General features: G+C 40.5%; 1 protein-coding gene across 2 annotated transcripts in view; it reads left to right on the top strand.

The window, feature by feature from the left end:
* Positions 1-16,658, top strand: part of FAF1 (Fas associated factor 1) — a 415,784-nt gene that overhangs the window by 229,993 nt on the left and 169,133 nt on the right. For both annotated transcript variants that reach the window (XM_020987731.2, XM_020987730.2), the window contains exon 8: positions 4,531-4,617. In XM_020987731.2, coding sequence (XP_020843390.1) covers positions 4,531-4,617 — 87 coding nt within the window. The remainder of the gene's footprint in view (positions 1-4,530; positions 4,618-16,658) is intronic.

Below are 16,658 nucleotides of genomic sequence, written 5' to 3'. Positions count from 1 at the left end.
TCACAAGAACTAGGAAACAAGTGTTTTTCCATTGAAAAACAATATTGGCACTAGAATAGGTCCAGCTAAATTCTTTTCTGTTTAAAGTTCTCTAATTATATATTTTGTTGGTTGTGTACAACTGTTTTAGCCAAAAGAATTGGAAAGAAATTAAATTTTACCAGCAAAGCAACCTCTAGAAACATATCCTTTCATTTGGCATGTCTGACATGGAATAAATTCTCCAGCAGGACATGAACATTTAAGTGAACATTAATTTTATCCAAGTCATTATTAAACAACATTCAGACCTAATTGAAACATTTACGGATTCTTGTATCCTGAGACCATGTCGATTTAGAGTTTAATGCAAGACCAGATTTGAAAAGACCACGGAGGGTGAGCATGATCCTAAGCCAGTGCTGATCAAAGAAAGCGTGTAAGACAAAAAGGCCCTTGGGAAACATTGCCCTGGGAAGTGGTACTTGTGCGTACAGAGAATTTTGTGCAAGTCTACAAAGATGAAATCCGTCCAGCAATGGCAGTCAAGCGTGCCAGCAGGCACCACCCCCAGCCTTCTAGGAGAGGCACCAAGTCCTTGATCAATTTCAGCGATGACTTGAACATGATCTGTCCACCCCATCATCTTCACAGCTGGGCTGTGTTCCTCCATTCTCTTCGAATGCTAATTTTTCCTGACCAGAATAATTTTTACCATTGCTTTGTGTGCCTTTTGGATTTTGTCTTCCCTGCAGAATTACAACTTTAAATGTTAATTAAATATAACAGTTAATAAAGATAATGGGGGGAGTTTGTAATGTCTCCATTAGTTCAGTGCTGACTGCATCTATCTTATGTTTTTGTCATTTTAGCAGTTGTCATTTTAGCATTTACCAGCAGTTTAGCTGGTAAAAATCTATATGTGATAACAACATTGATAAGGGTAGATTTACATGAAAAAATAAGTACATTTTCTTTAAAATAGCTGATCAAAGATCGTGGCTAAACAAAAGAATCTTCTAGATATATTTTAAAATATAGTTACAAATTTAGCCCTTGCAATGGGTATAATCAAACTGAGGTCTGATGGGTTTTACATGGTTCCTTCCCTAAAGACTTATCTGTCTGTGTGGAAGAACTTGCTGATTCTATGGCAGCTCACTTAACCCATGTCCTCCCAGGAAACAAAGCAACCATAATACTTGCATGTTGGCTAAAATCACTTTAACTTTGATCATTTTGTTCTGCACATCAGTTTGGCATCGCACTTTGTCCTAACTGAACACACTTAACGAGGATGTGCATGCCTTTAAAAGCTGAGAACAGCAGAGGAATGTTACTGAGTTTGGAGCAGTTAGAGATGAGTTACTGTTCATTTCATAATGGCCCATAGTTATGTTTTAGAATGAAAATGGAATGTGAAGAATTCAAGCCCTTAGTGTTGTGTGTGTGTGTCTATCCTCAAAGGGCAGCCTTTTCATCTCTATCCTGATGTATAGCCAATGTTTTGGATGATAGATGCTTCCTAGTGTGTGTCAGCAACATGATTTTAGTAGTACTTAAGAAGGATGCTGCTCTGTGCCATTAGAGAAAGCTTTCATCCTGTTTGTGCCCTGTACCCCTTGAGCGGTTGGTCTGGTGAAGCCCCGTCTCAGAATCATATTTCTATATGCATAAAATAAAATACATCCGATTACAAAGGAAATCACTTATACTGACAGTTATCTAAATATAAAAGCAAAAATGGGTCCCACGAAGCCATGCTAAGAGCTGCATTAAAGGAATTTTTTCTCTTGAAGCAAGAAATGACTTTATTTTTGCCATACTTACCACCCCATCCGTGTTACAAATGTAAGACCTTGCATTACTCAAATATCTTACTAAGTACTTAGCGTGGCAAATAGTGTCAGAGAGTCAGCATCCGAAGAGATTAGCGTAGTTATATGTGGTTGGGACACTGCAGGGTCAATGATGATGAATGACAGCTCCTAACCTGAGTGAGACTGCACTAAATACTAGCACATAGTGGGCTGGCCCCGTGCTGTAGAGTGCAGAAGAATAGCTGTTTGGAGTTTTCATGCGGCTGGGTTGGGGGAATGCATTACCCAGTGGGCAATCAGGTGTTGCTTGTGCTGTTTATCAAGCCCAAAGAGATGAGTTAATTCTTGAAGGAAATGATATTGAACTTGTATCAAACTCAGCTGCCCTGATTCAACAGGCTACCACAGTCAAAAAGAAGGCTATCAGAAAATTTTTGGATGGCATCTATGTTTCTGAGAAAGGCACAGTGCAACAAAGCTGATGAATAAGTTGGAAAAGATGCCAAAGGCTGTGTCCCGAGGAGTCAACACTTATTCAGATGTCAAAATAAAAATAATTTTTGTCAAAAAAAAAATAATAGCTGTTTGTTTGAAATTCCGTGGGGATCACACCTTGTCCCAAGCCCTCCAGCTCTCCTCTCCCTGTTCCTCTTTCATAGGTGTAAACTAGAGATAAAAAAACAGATTGAGTTCCTTACTTTTCCCCCAGTGAACAAACACATTTCCCTGTTTTGCTGGAAAGGTGACCTAGATGTGTTTACATATAATAAAAAGTAATGTGATACAAAATGCTGTAATTAGACAACGTGATACTTTAGGCTTCAGCATTTTAAAAACGCGAATGAATATCCTTTGTTTTCTTCATTGAAATCTCATTGTGTAATGCATTCTGTTTCATTGTTGCCATAGGATAATGTCAGGCATGTGTTTTTCCATCAGGAGAGTTGGTTGAAATGTTATCTTTGTTATTCTTATGATTTATTAATTTGTATTCACCTTTTATCTACAAAGAAGGAAGCAGAAGTGGAATTAGTGTATACTACTCAGGAAAGGGAAGATTCTGTTAGATGACTAGGTCTCCTAGAGTCCTAAATCCCATCATCACCTTCTGTGGACAGATGTTTTTCTTGCGCTCTCCTTTCAGCCTCCAAAGGTGTAATGAGAGCAGATGTATATTAAGCACCCACTGTGTGCCAAAGCATCATGCTTATCAGGGGGCGGAAGGAAATGCAAAGTTTAGGTGAAACATGGGCCTGCCCTTAGGGAGCATGCAGTCTGGGAGAATCACTGTAGTCCTCAACATGACAAGTTACATGTTATGAGTTTCCAAAGGCATCAGTTAAAGTAGTGGGTATATCCAGAAAGTCAGGCTTTCCTGTTCAAGAGAATTTAAAAATAAAGGTGTTTATTTCATATAAAATGATGATTGCCTTGTATGTTTTTTAATGCTAGATCTGAATACTGTAATAAGAATAATGGTTAGGAAATGCTAGCATGCCGTTTTGGAATTGGAGGCATTTTAAATTTGATAATGATCTATATATCCTGTCTCTCTTCTTGTTTTGCTTTATTTTTATAGAGGTTTTTTTCCCCCATCTCTGAAACTTCTACTATATACAAAATACTATTTTAATAATCAGGTTAATTTGCTTCCAGGCCACATTCTGAAGACTGGCTATATAATCGAAATTGTTCCTCCTCAGGTTTTTTCTCTGTCTTGACACTTTGAACATTTAAAATCTGCTTTACAAAATGGAACCCCCCCCCCCAATAATTGTAAACGTATCTCAGGGTGCCTGTCCGCCACTGAGTCTCCACATGCAGTGATTGAAAGAGGACTGAGTACGAGGCATGCACTCAGAATTCTAGGGCTCCTACTTCACCCCTTGGGTGACTTTGGGCAAGTTCTTCCGTCCTCTAACTCTGCAGGATGAGAGGGTTGGGCCAGACAACTTCTTAGGTCCTTTCTAGCTCTGAGTCTGTGATCCTATTGGCTAAACACAGACCTAGAATTTCTGGGAAGAAAAATAAAACGCAAACAAAACTTGATAGCAGCCATGGGCAGAAGAACAATTAAATGCTTCCTGAATTTCAAGATCTCCAAGTTGTAGACCTCAGGGTCTGTCTAGTACATCTTCCACCTGAGCCCTTCTTCCCCATTCCCCACATGTGGTTATCCATACTCCGCTAAAAGACTTCCAGGGCTGGGAAACCCACTCCCTGTTATGATAACTCTTACTGATTGTGGACAGCTCTTGTTGTTGGAGCAGCTTTTGATCTTAGGAAGTTCTGGAGGAGAAGACTCTCAATTCATTTATAGCAAGAGTGGACTGGGCTTATTGATCCCCAAGATTCCCACCGGCTCCAAAATGCCACAAGACCAAAGAGGCGGTGCCTCTGATCTTCTTTCTGTGTGGGATTAAAGGCCTGCTTTCTCATCTTTTTTTTTTCTAACTTGTGTTTCATTTTCTTAACTTTCAGTTTTCATATAAGTGAGACACTAGAAAATTCCCATGAAAACTTATCAATTCAACAAGCATTTATTAAATATTTACTGTGTGTGCCCATGGCCAAGGGACAGTCAAAGTAAAACCTGGTCCTTATCTTTGTACTGGCTGGTCTAGTAGAAGAATGTCATGAAAATAAAAAGAATGAGTAGGAAAATGTTCAGCATCTTTATTGAAAACACGCTAATAATGCATTTTTATTATTTATTTATTTATTCTAACAGGTAAAAAGGAATGTATATGACCTTACTAGTATCCCTGTTCGCCATCAGTTGTGGGAAGGCTGGCCACCTTCAGCGACAGATGACTCAGTAAGTAATGGCATCATTCAGCATGTGACCTCCTGGTCATTCTTTCTTCTACTTATGACTATTACATTGAAGAATCTGTGCCAGTCAAACTGTGTAAGAATGAAATAGTGCAAAGTTATTCTCTCACATAGCTTTTCCTGTGATGCAAAGTGTTAAGCATGCATGGGTTTCTCACATGTCTCTAAAAGCACTTTCCTCACAACAGCCCTATAAGGCAGGCAGTGCCTCCCCATTTCATGAAGGAGCTGACTGAAGCCCAGAGCACCTTAGGAGCCACCCCAAGATTATCTTTTCCAGATGTATTTAACCTAGACAAGAATCTGGGCAGCTAGGTGGCACAACGGATAAAGTGCCAAGCATGGAGTCAGGAAGACTCATCTGGCCTCAGACACTTACTGGCTGTGTGACCGAGGGCAAGTTACTTAATTCTGTTTGCCTCTGTTTCTCATCTGTAAAATGAGCTGAAGAAGGAAATGGCAAAGTACTCCAGTACCCTTGCCAAGAAAACCCCAAAAGGGGTCACAAAGAGTAGGACACAACTGAAAACGTTTGAACAATAAGACAAGAATCCAGATAGAGGCAGACTGGTAATCATTCAGTTATGCCACAGTCCCCTGGTGTGGAATGGATCTCATGAAAGGGGGATTGCCACCTGAGGTTTTTCACAATACCTAGAATCTTGTCACATTCTTTAGGAATGAAAGGTTTGAGGTAAACAGGAAAAATCAAAGATGAATCCTTCTCCTTGACTCAGTCCTCTTTAGATTGTGGTTAGGGCACTGAGATGTGGCAGTAAACAATGTGGACTTTTGAATGAGTTTCCACAGCTATCCAGCAATACAAAGACTTATCATGTGCTTATTAACCAGTCATCTGCTGTTTGCAAAGCACCTAGCAAAGTTAGAATTAGTGGTCTAACCTTAACATGGTCCAACAACTCACATTCATGGAATTCTTAAGGGTTTACAAAGCACTTTACTCAGAATAGCTTTGTGATGTTGGTAGAAGTGGTGTAAGCATCTTTATCCCCATTTCACAGATAGCAAACGTGACTTTCAGAGAACTGAAGTGTCACCCAAATTAATATGACTAGAATGTGGCAGAGCTGAGACATGAACTGCATTTTTCTGACTTAAAGTTTAATGCCTTTTCTGTTACACTGGACTTCTTGAGGGTAGTGACCCTGTACTTAAAATCTTTGTATCTCACCTCCTGCTGAACACAGTGTGCTGTATGTCATAGGAGCATCACAGTTATTTGAATGAATTAAATAAAATTGAAAGAGGTTGATTGATTGGAATAGGTCTTATTTAACCTGAAATTTTTAAGATCTGTGATCTTAGATCACTGTAATCTTTCTGTCACCTTGCTAGTTCTGTGATATATCTCTCTTTAGATATTCTGATGAGTTTGCTCTGTCCTCATTTTAAGGGTTTCCATTCAGTGCTCTGCCAAGAAACTGCTCATAATTAGGTGTCTTTATTTTGAATGCTAGGCTGTTACCCTATCTGCAAGAGTTCATTGGTGATCTGTGAATCCAAAATGAAAATGTATCAGAAAAAAAGTTCTAAAATTAAATCTAACTTAAAAAATAAATAAAGGTTTGAAATTGGACTTCTATAAATATCTGATTAAAAAAATACCTATGGAATAATTATAAATTTGGGTCTAATGTCTCATGACTTAAGCAAAACTAGTATATCTGTTTGATAATAAACAATATCTTTAGTTTTCTTTCTAAATTTTCCCGCTTTTAATATAGTGATACTTTTGACTGGATCTTTTCATAGGGATATTTAGCTAGTTACTTCTTTCTAACAGGATAGAATATGAACACACTTTGAAAAAGGTTTTGTAGCTATTAAAATCATAGATCTTTGGAGTGAGGCACATCAGAAAAGAGGGACTAGAGACATAGTCTTCAAGGCAGTGGGAGAATGCTTAAAGCATGGAGTGGAAGGAGAGATGTACCTCAAAAGTTTTGGTTCCATGAGGAATGTAGAGAACAGAAAGGCAGGAGATAAGGAAAGGGGGCAGTAAGCCTGAAAATGAGGGTCTAGAACAGACAGAGAAGAATAGAATGAGGGAGAGAAATTCTTTCTGGAAAGAGATTCAGAAAATGAAATTTTAAAAACTAATAAACAAGACAAGTTGAAGGGGAAGAGAGAAGGTAGATGCTTCTTGACTGAGAGGGGGGGAAAGAGAAAGAATTAAATAATCAGATAAAAGCAAGCAAGAAAAGGAAACTAAATAAGCAAATCTTCAAAGGGAAGAGGGTAACAAATGGGAGAAGAGGAGCCCAGGAATAAGGGAAAAAGAGCCAGTGGGAATAGGACCACCTTAAAAAAAAATAAAACCAAGCCAACATAACTGAAGAGACATAGTATTGTCTTTACACTAAAAGAGGGAAAAGCATTACTTGAAAAAAAACAATTTTAGAGGCAAATAAAGGAAAATATAGTAAACCCAACTTAGAACTTTAAATGTGAATGTATTAAATAATCCAATGAAGTGAAAAAGAATGATAGATTGGATAAGAAAACAAAATCCCACGATCTCTTGCTCACAAGAAACATATTTTAAAAACAAAGACATATACAGAATAAAAATAAGGAAAAAAATTTTATGGAAAAAAATATTATGCATTAAATGAATCCAAAAAAGTAGGAGTTACAATCATAGTATCTGACAAAAACAAAAACAAACATAAAAATAAAAGAGGAAAAACTGAGAAACAACATTATGTTGAAAGGAACCATAGACAACAAACCAGCATTAGTGTTAAACTTAAGTACTCCAAGTGCTTTTGCATTCAAATTCATAAAGGAAATATTAACTGAGCTATAAGAATACATAATAATGCAGTAGTGAAATACTTCAGTGATCCTATCTCAATTTTGGATAAGCGTAACAAAAAGATAAACAAAAGGGAAAAATATGACTGAAAAGATTACTGGAAAAACTAGAGCTAAGAGACAGATAGTGTCTTCTAAATGGAACTACAAAAAAAATGCATATTTCTCAGTACAACATGGAGCTTTTACAAAAATTGACCATACGCTAGGGCACAGATATATTGCAAGCAAATGTAAAAAGACATCTTTTATAGACCATAATGTAATAAAAATAATCCTTAGTCCAAAACCCACAAACAAAACACACAGACCCAAATGGAGACTTAACAATGAAATCATAAATAATGAGTGCTCAAAGAACAAATCATAGAAACAATAACTGTGTGAAAGAAAACGATAATGATAAATCAAAATACTAAAATGTCTGGGATTCATCTAAAGCAGTCCTCAGGGGACAAATCATATCCCTACAAGCATACATTAAGAAAATAGAGAAAGAGAGAATTAATGAACTGAATGTGCTTAAAAAAAAAAACACAGCCAACAGATAAGCCTAAAATAAGCACAGAAGTGGAGATATTAAAAATTAGAGAAATAAATTAATTTGAAACCAAAAAAACCCAAAACCTATTCAGTAGTTTTTCCAGTTGTGTCCTCCTCTTCATGACCTCATTTGGGCTTTTCTTGGCAAAAATACTAGAGTGCTTTGCCATTTCTGTCTCCAGCTCTCCATTTTACAGATAACGAAACTGAGGCAAATAGAGTTAAGTGACTTGCCCAGGCTCATACAGCTACTGTCTGAGGCCAGATTTGAACTCAGGAAGATGAGTCTTCCTGACTCCAGACCTGGCATTCTATCCACTGCGCCACCTTGTTGCCCCATAAAAACAAAACCAAAACCAATTATAGATATTATAAATAAAGCTAAAAGCTAATTATTTGAAAAAACTAATAAAATTGATAAACATTTAGCTAATGTGATTAAAAAGAAGAGAGCAGAAAATCAAATCAATAAAATAAAGAGGGGGGAAGCAAGATGAAATTACAACAAAAGCAGAAGGAATAAAAAGAATAATCAGAATCTATTATACACAATTATATGCTAACAAAACTGAGAACACAAAAGAAACAGAATAATACCTTCAAAAATATAAAATAGCTAAACTGACCAGAAGACCAGATAGAAATCTTAAATAACCCAATCTTAGAAAAGAAAATAGAATGAGTTGTAAAGGAACTATCATTAAAAAACAAACAAACAAGGAAACAAGAAAACAGTTTTGGTCCTGATGGATTCACAGGAGAATTCTAAAATCTCTAAGAGAGATTTTGTCACTAAGAGAGACCTCAAGATCATCCGATTCAACTCTTTCCAGGTGTTTGATGGTATCCCCATTTTACAAATGAGACAACTAAATATCTTGTTTCTTTAAGTTGAATTTCATCCTGTCATTACTGTTGTCCTTTCTAAAGCATACTTTGTGGATACTTGAACTTTAGAAATTAATGAACAACTAGAAGAATTCTTTCTTTAAAAGATGAACTATTCTTGAATGTACTTGGATCACCAAAATGATATCTTCATTGACTTAAGTGAATGAAAAGAATTTATTAAGAGTTTACTCTATTCCACTCTATTTGCTGGGGCTTCTGCCCCACAGGAGCTCATCTTGTAGTGAATAGTGGCCAGGAGGAGTTTGTTGGTTTGTTAAGTCAGGGGGCTGTTGAATGGAACTGTAGGGAAGTAGGTTGAAACACCCTTTCCAGGAGCAATGGCAGTATTACTTTGGTTCAGAGCTGGAGGTAGGTGGAGGTGACTAGTCGGCTGATGCCAAGCAAGCTGGTCAGTCAAGTCAAGCAAGGCCATAGTGGGCCCCATGAGCCTGCCACCCATGAGGAGGTGTGGGAGCCCCAGAGCAGAACTACAGCTTAACAAGTTCTGCCTGGTCCCTGGAACTTTGAGGGTGAGGAGGAGCATGGCTGGAGCTAGCCTTTAGCAGAAGCAGGGGCTGCTTTGAAAAGTGGTTCATCATGAGAGGGCTTTTTGTTCACCTGAAAAGGGGAGCAGAGGTCACCTTTTCTATGTTAGCTGTAAAGTTATCCTTTACAGAACAACATTAAAACCACAAACAGTCACCTAAGTGATTATTGTCCAAGAAGGATTGCAAAACAAAGGAAAATGGTTGTCATTTTGGTCCGCCTGGACATGGACAAAGTGCTTCACATGTGTCCACAAGTGAATGGGATCATTGCAATCTTCTCTCCGATGACCGAGAACTCGCTTCCTCTTGAGACAGTGCACCGCCCTACCGCACACTATCTTCATTCCATAAATGCTTCTTTGGATTGTGCCCAGATCTGCCTCTTCAAGTAATTTCAACCCCTTGGTTGTAGTTGTCCCCTTTGGATGCAAACAGGTTATGAGACCTGACATCGTTAGAGGCCTTTGAGCCCAATCCCCCTCATTGTACTGAAGAGGAAACTGAAACCCAGAGAGGGGAAGCCAGCTGCCCAAAATCATCCATCTCTGACCCCTGCCTCTAGACCCCATGCTCTTTCCACTAAGCCCTCCTCTTCCACCTGAAAGCTCTTTGGGCCACTGAAGGCAGCTTCCACACTGTTCCTAAGGCATCTCTTTTCCAAGCACAGCCTCTAATTGGCTGGTTGCTCCCAGAACTTCCACATGCAGCAGGAGTCCCATGCCAACCATGTCCTCACTCTTCTAAGGGCTACACTGCTGATGCACTGGACTTTCTCAGCCATGCCCCCCTGGCCACGTACCTTCTCCTCTTTCCCTTGACTCTGGCTTTCCAGCTCCCTTTCCCAACTAGAATGTAAGCTCGCTTTCTTTCTGCTTAAATTTGTATCCCCAGCACTTAGGACAGGGCTTAGCACATAGCACATGCTTAATAAATGCTTACTGACTTGAGCTGTACAATTGAGAATCATGAGATTTAGCACTGGACAAGAATACAACTTCCTTCTTTTCAGCTGGGGAAACTGACTCCTGTAGAGGGGAAGGTATTTAGGAGGTATCTGGGTATTTAGGAGGAGAGGTCAGATTTGCATCTAGCTCTTTGGAGTCCAAATCCAGTGTTCTTTCCAAGAGGGCCAGAGTTGCTGGCCAGTGGCACATCTTAGATTTTAACCAAAGGGATCCTGACTGAAGAGCTTCCTATTGAGGTTTCAGCCAGATAAGTGACAGAAAAATCTTCCCTTGCAGTGTCTAGTCGGCTCGAAGCTCATTATTCTCTTGTTCATGTTTGACATTGTTGCTTGTGTTCCTTTTTGTCCTGTCTGTTGAAATTGCAAAAGTTGAGGCGTCTGCTATGAAGCAAAATCATCCTCCCAGCTTGGCTGCTCCCGTAGGGTGCAGCTGGGATGTGTCAGCTGTGTAAACAGTTCTGACTGTGTTACCAGCAAAATATAGAATTAATTTCTTTGCACATTAATGTGCCATAACTTAATACCTAAGATGGTTTAACTTTCTGGGGAACCACCTGAACAATTTCTTCCTTGTGCCAGATAAGGATATTTGCTAATACGGTTCATTAGCAGCAAACTTTAGTATAGTACCCCTTTTCCTGCCAGCTAATGCAAAAGCCTTTGTTCGCATCAAGAGGTCAGGGGCAGTATTTTGGTACATGTGTGGTAGAAGCAGAGAACTGGGAGCCCATAGACCATAGCTGGGCTTCAGAGTCACCTCTGCCATTCACTTGGGTGTGTGGCCAGAGACAAGCCATTGCCCTGCTGTGGGCCTGTTTTTTCATCTGTAAGTGAAAGCAGGGGATGAGTTGATCATAGGGTCATATGATTGGAAGGGAACTTAAAGGCTGTGAGATCATGCCCTCAGCTGGTCAAGAGAAGATCTGGAACTTGAACCCATGGCTTTGAGATCTTTTCCCTGCATATCATTCAGTCCATTCCCAAGGAAGAGGGAGACCCACAATCATGAAGTAACTTTTCCATCGTCACAAAATTGGCAAGCAGGGGAGCTGATTTTAAACCAAGCCTCGTATGTCATATGATAATATCTCAGGAGGCTTTTATTCAGCATCACTCTTGTTAACTCTGGCCTTCACAAGCAGGACAATGAAAGACTTTCTATAATTGGATTCCTGTGTAATCTTGAGTCTCCAGTGTGTCCTCCACTTAGCTGTGAAGTTGGTCTTCCAACAGCACAGATCTGAGTATGTCGCCCCCTTCCCCTCCTCTCTTTCATTCAATAGACTCTAATGGTTTTCCATAATCTCCAGGAGCAAATATGAAATCCTTGGTTTGGCCTGTAGAGCTCTTCTTGGCCTGGCCCTCTTCTACTTCTCCAATCTTTTTACGCCTCACTCCCTTTGATGTACTCTGTGATCCAGTGAGCCCAGCCCCTTTCTTGTTCCTCACACAAGACACTTCATCTCGCAGCTCCATGAAGCTTCAGTGGCTGTCTCCCATGCCTGGAGTTCTCTTGCTCCTCCCTTCTACTCTCTGGCTTCTTGTATAGCTCAGTTGAAATCCCACCTTTTCCTTTTGAAATTGTCTCCAATTTATCATATGTGTTATACATACATATTTATCTTCTTTATACATAGTTGTTCACATGTTATATTCCCCCATTAGACTGTGAGCTCTTTGAGGGCAGGGGCTATTTTTGCCTTTCTCTGTGCCCTCAGCACTTAGCATAGAGCATGGCACACAGTAGGAGCTTAATGCATGCTTGTTGACTTCACTAGTTGGATCTCCAGCACTTGCTACAGAGATTGACTCACTTAAAAATTTTTCATTCATTCATTCATTCACTTTCCTCTTAACTCTCTAATGCAGATAGTGTTAAGTATAATTCTCCCTCTTTACAAATGAGGTAATTGAGACTGAGAATCTAAATGACTTGCCCATGATCCACATAGTTTCTAAGTGTCCAAAGTGGAGATTTGAACCCAGGTCTTCTGAATCTCGAGTCCTGCTGTTTATCCAACCATGTAATTTTGATTAGATGATAACTGTCTTCAATATATAGAGAATTGTTGCATGAAAGAGGGATGAACCTTGCTCTTCTTGGCTTTGAATGCAGAACCAGGAGCCATGAGAGGTCATTACAAAGAGGCAGATTTCAGCTGGTTGTTAGGAGGCACTTCCCAGTAATCAAAGCTGTTAAAAAGTAGAATTGAGTGCACAGGCAGTACTACGCTGTCCATCACGGGTGTTTAAAGCAAAGCTAGATGACTGGCATCTTAGATTTTGAGCAAGAAGGGACTCAAGGGGCCTTAGAAGTCATCGAAGATGATGTAGCTGTGCAATTATGTACTGAACTAAGTGTCCTCTGAGGGCCCTTCCAGATCTGTGATTCTGTGACTCTGGCTGATTGACACCACATTGATTAACTGTTTCAGAGTCCTGAGGTTTTCTTTCAAGTAAAAATGAGATCATCACAAAACTGTGAAGTCACACAGAGGAAAAAGTCAGGTTTGAGGAGTGCCCATGTTTGATGGCAGTTTCACCCCGAAGAGGTCAACCTCTTCTCTGTTTTAAGCTGGGCTAGCCAATCCCCATGAGCCCAGCATATGTCCTGTTGTATGTGCCAGGCATGGGTTTAATGAGCCTGGATAGATGTACACCCAGTAGTGCTAGATCTCCCAGGTGAAAGGGAACTCGGGCCATCTGATTCCATTTCTGCCTGGCTGGGCATCCCCTCTAAAGTATCCTGATGATGGTATCCAGTCCCCGCCAGAATGCCTCCAAATGATGAGAGGCTTGCCGCCTCCAAAGCAAGGCATTGCTCTACCTCCTCCTGCCATGCCCTGGCCCGTTTGGCCCTAGTTCTGCCCTGTTGCCCACAGTAACCTGACCTTTAGAGACAGTGGCGGGGTATGCTGAGTCTCCTCCTCCAGGCTGGGTGTACTCAGTCCTGTCAGCACACTGTCGTGTTGTAGTCTCCTGTTGTCTCACTGTCTTGGTCATCCACAGTGGAGTGCGTGTGTCATTTCTTGCACTGAGAACATTTAAATATCAATTTTGGAGGGATTATGTTCGTAATTGGACAGGCATTTCTAGCCTCGTTTGTGCTGGGCACTTCATCTCTCAGAGCCTCCGATTCTTCATTTGTCAATTAGGGATAATAATCCTTTCTGTGTCTTCCTCACAAGGCCATTGTGAGGATCCAGTAACATCATAGACTGGCACAGGCTTAGGAAGACTGTACAGGACTGAAAAATGGTGTTTTAATGTCCACATTTGAATGTACTCTGACTATGGCAGTCAAATCTAACATGTTCCATTCTAATAGAAGTGATTGATGGTCTTTTCTACCATGCCCCCACCTGTCTTTTCTCCCCTTGGAAATGTCTCTTCCCTTCCCCTTACCCCTTCCCCACTGATGAATTCCCACCTGAACCTCCATTTGAGGAAGCATCCAAACCAGTCTCAGCTCACTTCTTCTCTTCCTGCTTTGCTCCTGGTTACAGACTTTTCCACCTTGCCCTCCAACCCATGCTTTTCATCTCTCTTTTATGTGTTGTCTTCCCTCTTGAGAATATAAATTGCTTGAAGGTAAAGGTTGTCTTTCTTTTTGCTTCTACTTGTGTCCCTAGGGCTTAGCACAGTGCTAAATAAATGTTCTATCTGTCCATTCATCTGTCTGTCTGTCTATCTGTCTACTTACCTAACTATTCATCTATCATTTATTCTTTCATTGTAAGAGCAAGGAAATTGGTGGTGGGAGAATTGGGTTTGAGGATTGGCTTTTGTCTCCCCCTTTCCTTCATCTCTCATATTCAGAGATTTCTAGGAGGTTTAGATCTGCTACCAGCCAGCTGGATGACAATTAGAGCCAATAGCCAATAAACATTTGTTAAGATCCTGTTGTGGGCACTGTGCTAACCCCTGGGGTTAGAAATATAAAAAAGAAGGCCAGGCCCTGCCCTCAAGGAGCTTACAATCTGTTGGTGAGGCTGAGAAGTGCAGGCTCTGCTCTTCAATCAGAGGTGCTGATGAGGCGTGAGCTCCGTGGCTGCTCCAGAAATTGCAGGATGATGAGATTTCCCAGTGACGAGTACATGGTAAGAGATGAGTGCAGCCCGATGGGAAAGAAGGAATATGACCTTGGATAAATCCCTTCCCCTCTCTGAACCTCAGTTCCCCTATCTGTAAAATGGGATATTAATATAGCAACACCAACCTTGCAAGGCTATTGTGAAGAAAGCACATAAACTTTAAAGGATTATCTTTAGTATGCAGTTCCTCTTGGATGACTCTCCCACATTGAGATCAATGAGAGGCATGGCAAAAGTGATCCTGGAGAGTCTCTCAGACAAGAGGACAGGGTCCTCTGCAAGGATGTTCTCGTGTTCACGTGGGCTCTCACTACTGCACACTTACCTGTTTTTTCTTTCTTCATCGACTCCCTCTCAGCCCATGATGACACTTTCTATTCTCCTTGCTTACTTCTCTGTCTGCTCCGCGCACCCCTCCCTTTTGTGCCTTGCAGAGGATCTCCCCTTGAACTTGACAGGAAACATAAAGTCCATCTGCCATGCTCTGTCTTCTCTCCAGTTTGGTGCCTCAGACCCCCTCAGAATCCTTCCCATTCTCTGCTGAGCATGTTGCTCCCCTCCATCAGTGCTACCCCCCCACCCCACTTGCCTAAAGGGTAAGACTCTGTTGGACAGTGAAAGCCAATCTGACTGCATTGGATGTTTCCAGACCAATTTCACTTTGCTTCTTCTCACACAGTCTACGTTCCATTCAGATTAGACCACATGATGTTCCCTGTCTCTGTGCAGGCTGTCCTCTATACCTGGAGCACTGTCCCTCTTCCCCTGCCCCTTGGAATCCTTAGCTCCCTTCAGCCTTCAGCTGCGTTCCTGTTACTAGTGCCTCCCCCCACCTGAAATGGTATTTTTAAAATCTTTTTCTTTGTACATATCGTATATCTCTTCCCCCTCCCCTTACTTCTACTTGAATGCCTATTGGACATCTCAAACTGAATGTCCTGCTGACATCTTAAACTCAACATGTCCAAAATGAACTTGATAACTTTCCCCCCCAAACCCTCCCCTTAGCCTAACTTCCCGATTATTCTAAGACATAACTTCCCTTAACTAATAACATCATCACCATTATCATCATCATCATCATCATCGCTAACATTTATATAGTACCTCCTATGTGCCAGGAACTTTGCTATGCACTTTACAAATATTATCTCCTCTGATCCTTACAACAACTCTAGGAGGTAGGTGCTATTATCATCTCCAGTTTGTAGATGAGGAAACTGAGGCAAACAGAGGTTAAGTGACTTGCTCAAGGTCACCCAGCTAATAAATGTCTGAGACTGGATTTGAACTCACTTCTTCTTGACTCCAGGCCCAGCACTCTATTCACTGTGGCATCACCTAGCTGCAATAATAGCTAATATGTATGTAGTGCTGAGATTGCTTAATGCTTCCTAGGCATTGTCTCAGAGGCAAGCTTCTAAGACATATCAGGTAGGTGCATCTTGGAAAATTTATGTATGAACCGAGATAAAAACTTCATTGGAAGAAAAGGCGCATGAGGGATTGAGATCTGCATCAATGTAGTGAGTAACCACCCCAGGAAACCACAGATTCCCCAAAGTTTGTAAAACCATTGTGCCATGCAAGGATGAGTTAAAGGAACTGGAGAAAATAAGACTTAGGAGGAACATAGAATTGTCTTCAAGTGTTTAAAGGGCTGCCATGTCAACTAGGCAGCTAGGTGGCACAGTAGATAGAGTGTTGGACCTGCAATTAGGCCCTGAGTTCAAATCTTGCCTAACTTATTAGCTGTGTGACTCTGGGCAAGTCACTTAATCATTGTCTGCCTCAGTTTCTCCATCTGTAAAATGGAAGTAATAACAGCACCTACCTCCCAGTTGTTGTGATGATCAAATGAGAAACAAATTACTTTATAAACCTTAAAACACTATATAAATGCTAGCTATGATTATAATTATTAGCTAGATCCTGATTAGTGTGAATAATCAGTCCCCTGAAGTGTTCACTTTTTTCAAATTTACACTGCACATTTCACTGAGCTGAAACTAGTTACCGTCTTTTACATCATTGTAACTTTGAATAGTAAAAATTCAAATACATGCAGCCACTTCAGGGAAATTCATTATTTGCACTAATTGGAATTTAGCTTTACTATTGTTGTCGTTGTCATCATCATCATCAT

Source organism: Phascolarctos cinereus, unplaced genomic scaffold, assembly GCF_003287225.1.
Source record: "Phascolarctos cinereus isolate Bilbo 61053 unplaced genomic scaffold, phaCin_HiC Scaffold_5;HRSCAF=322, whole genome shotgun sequence".
Classification (NCBI taxonomy): Eukaryota; Metazoa; Chordata; class Mammalia; order Diprotodontia; family Phascolarctidae; genus Phascolarctos; species Phascolarctos cinereus.
This window is presented reverse-complemented; position numbering and strand designations above follow the sequence as displayed.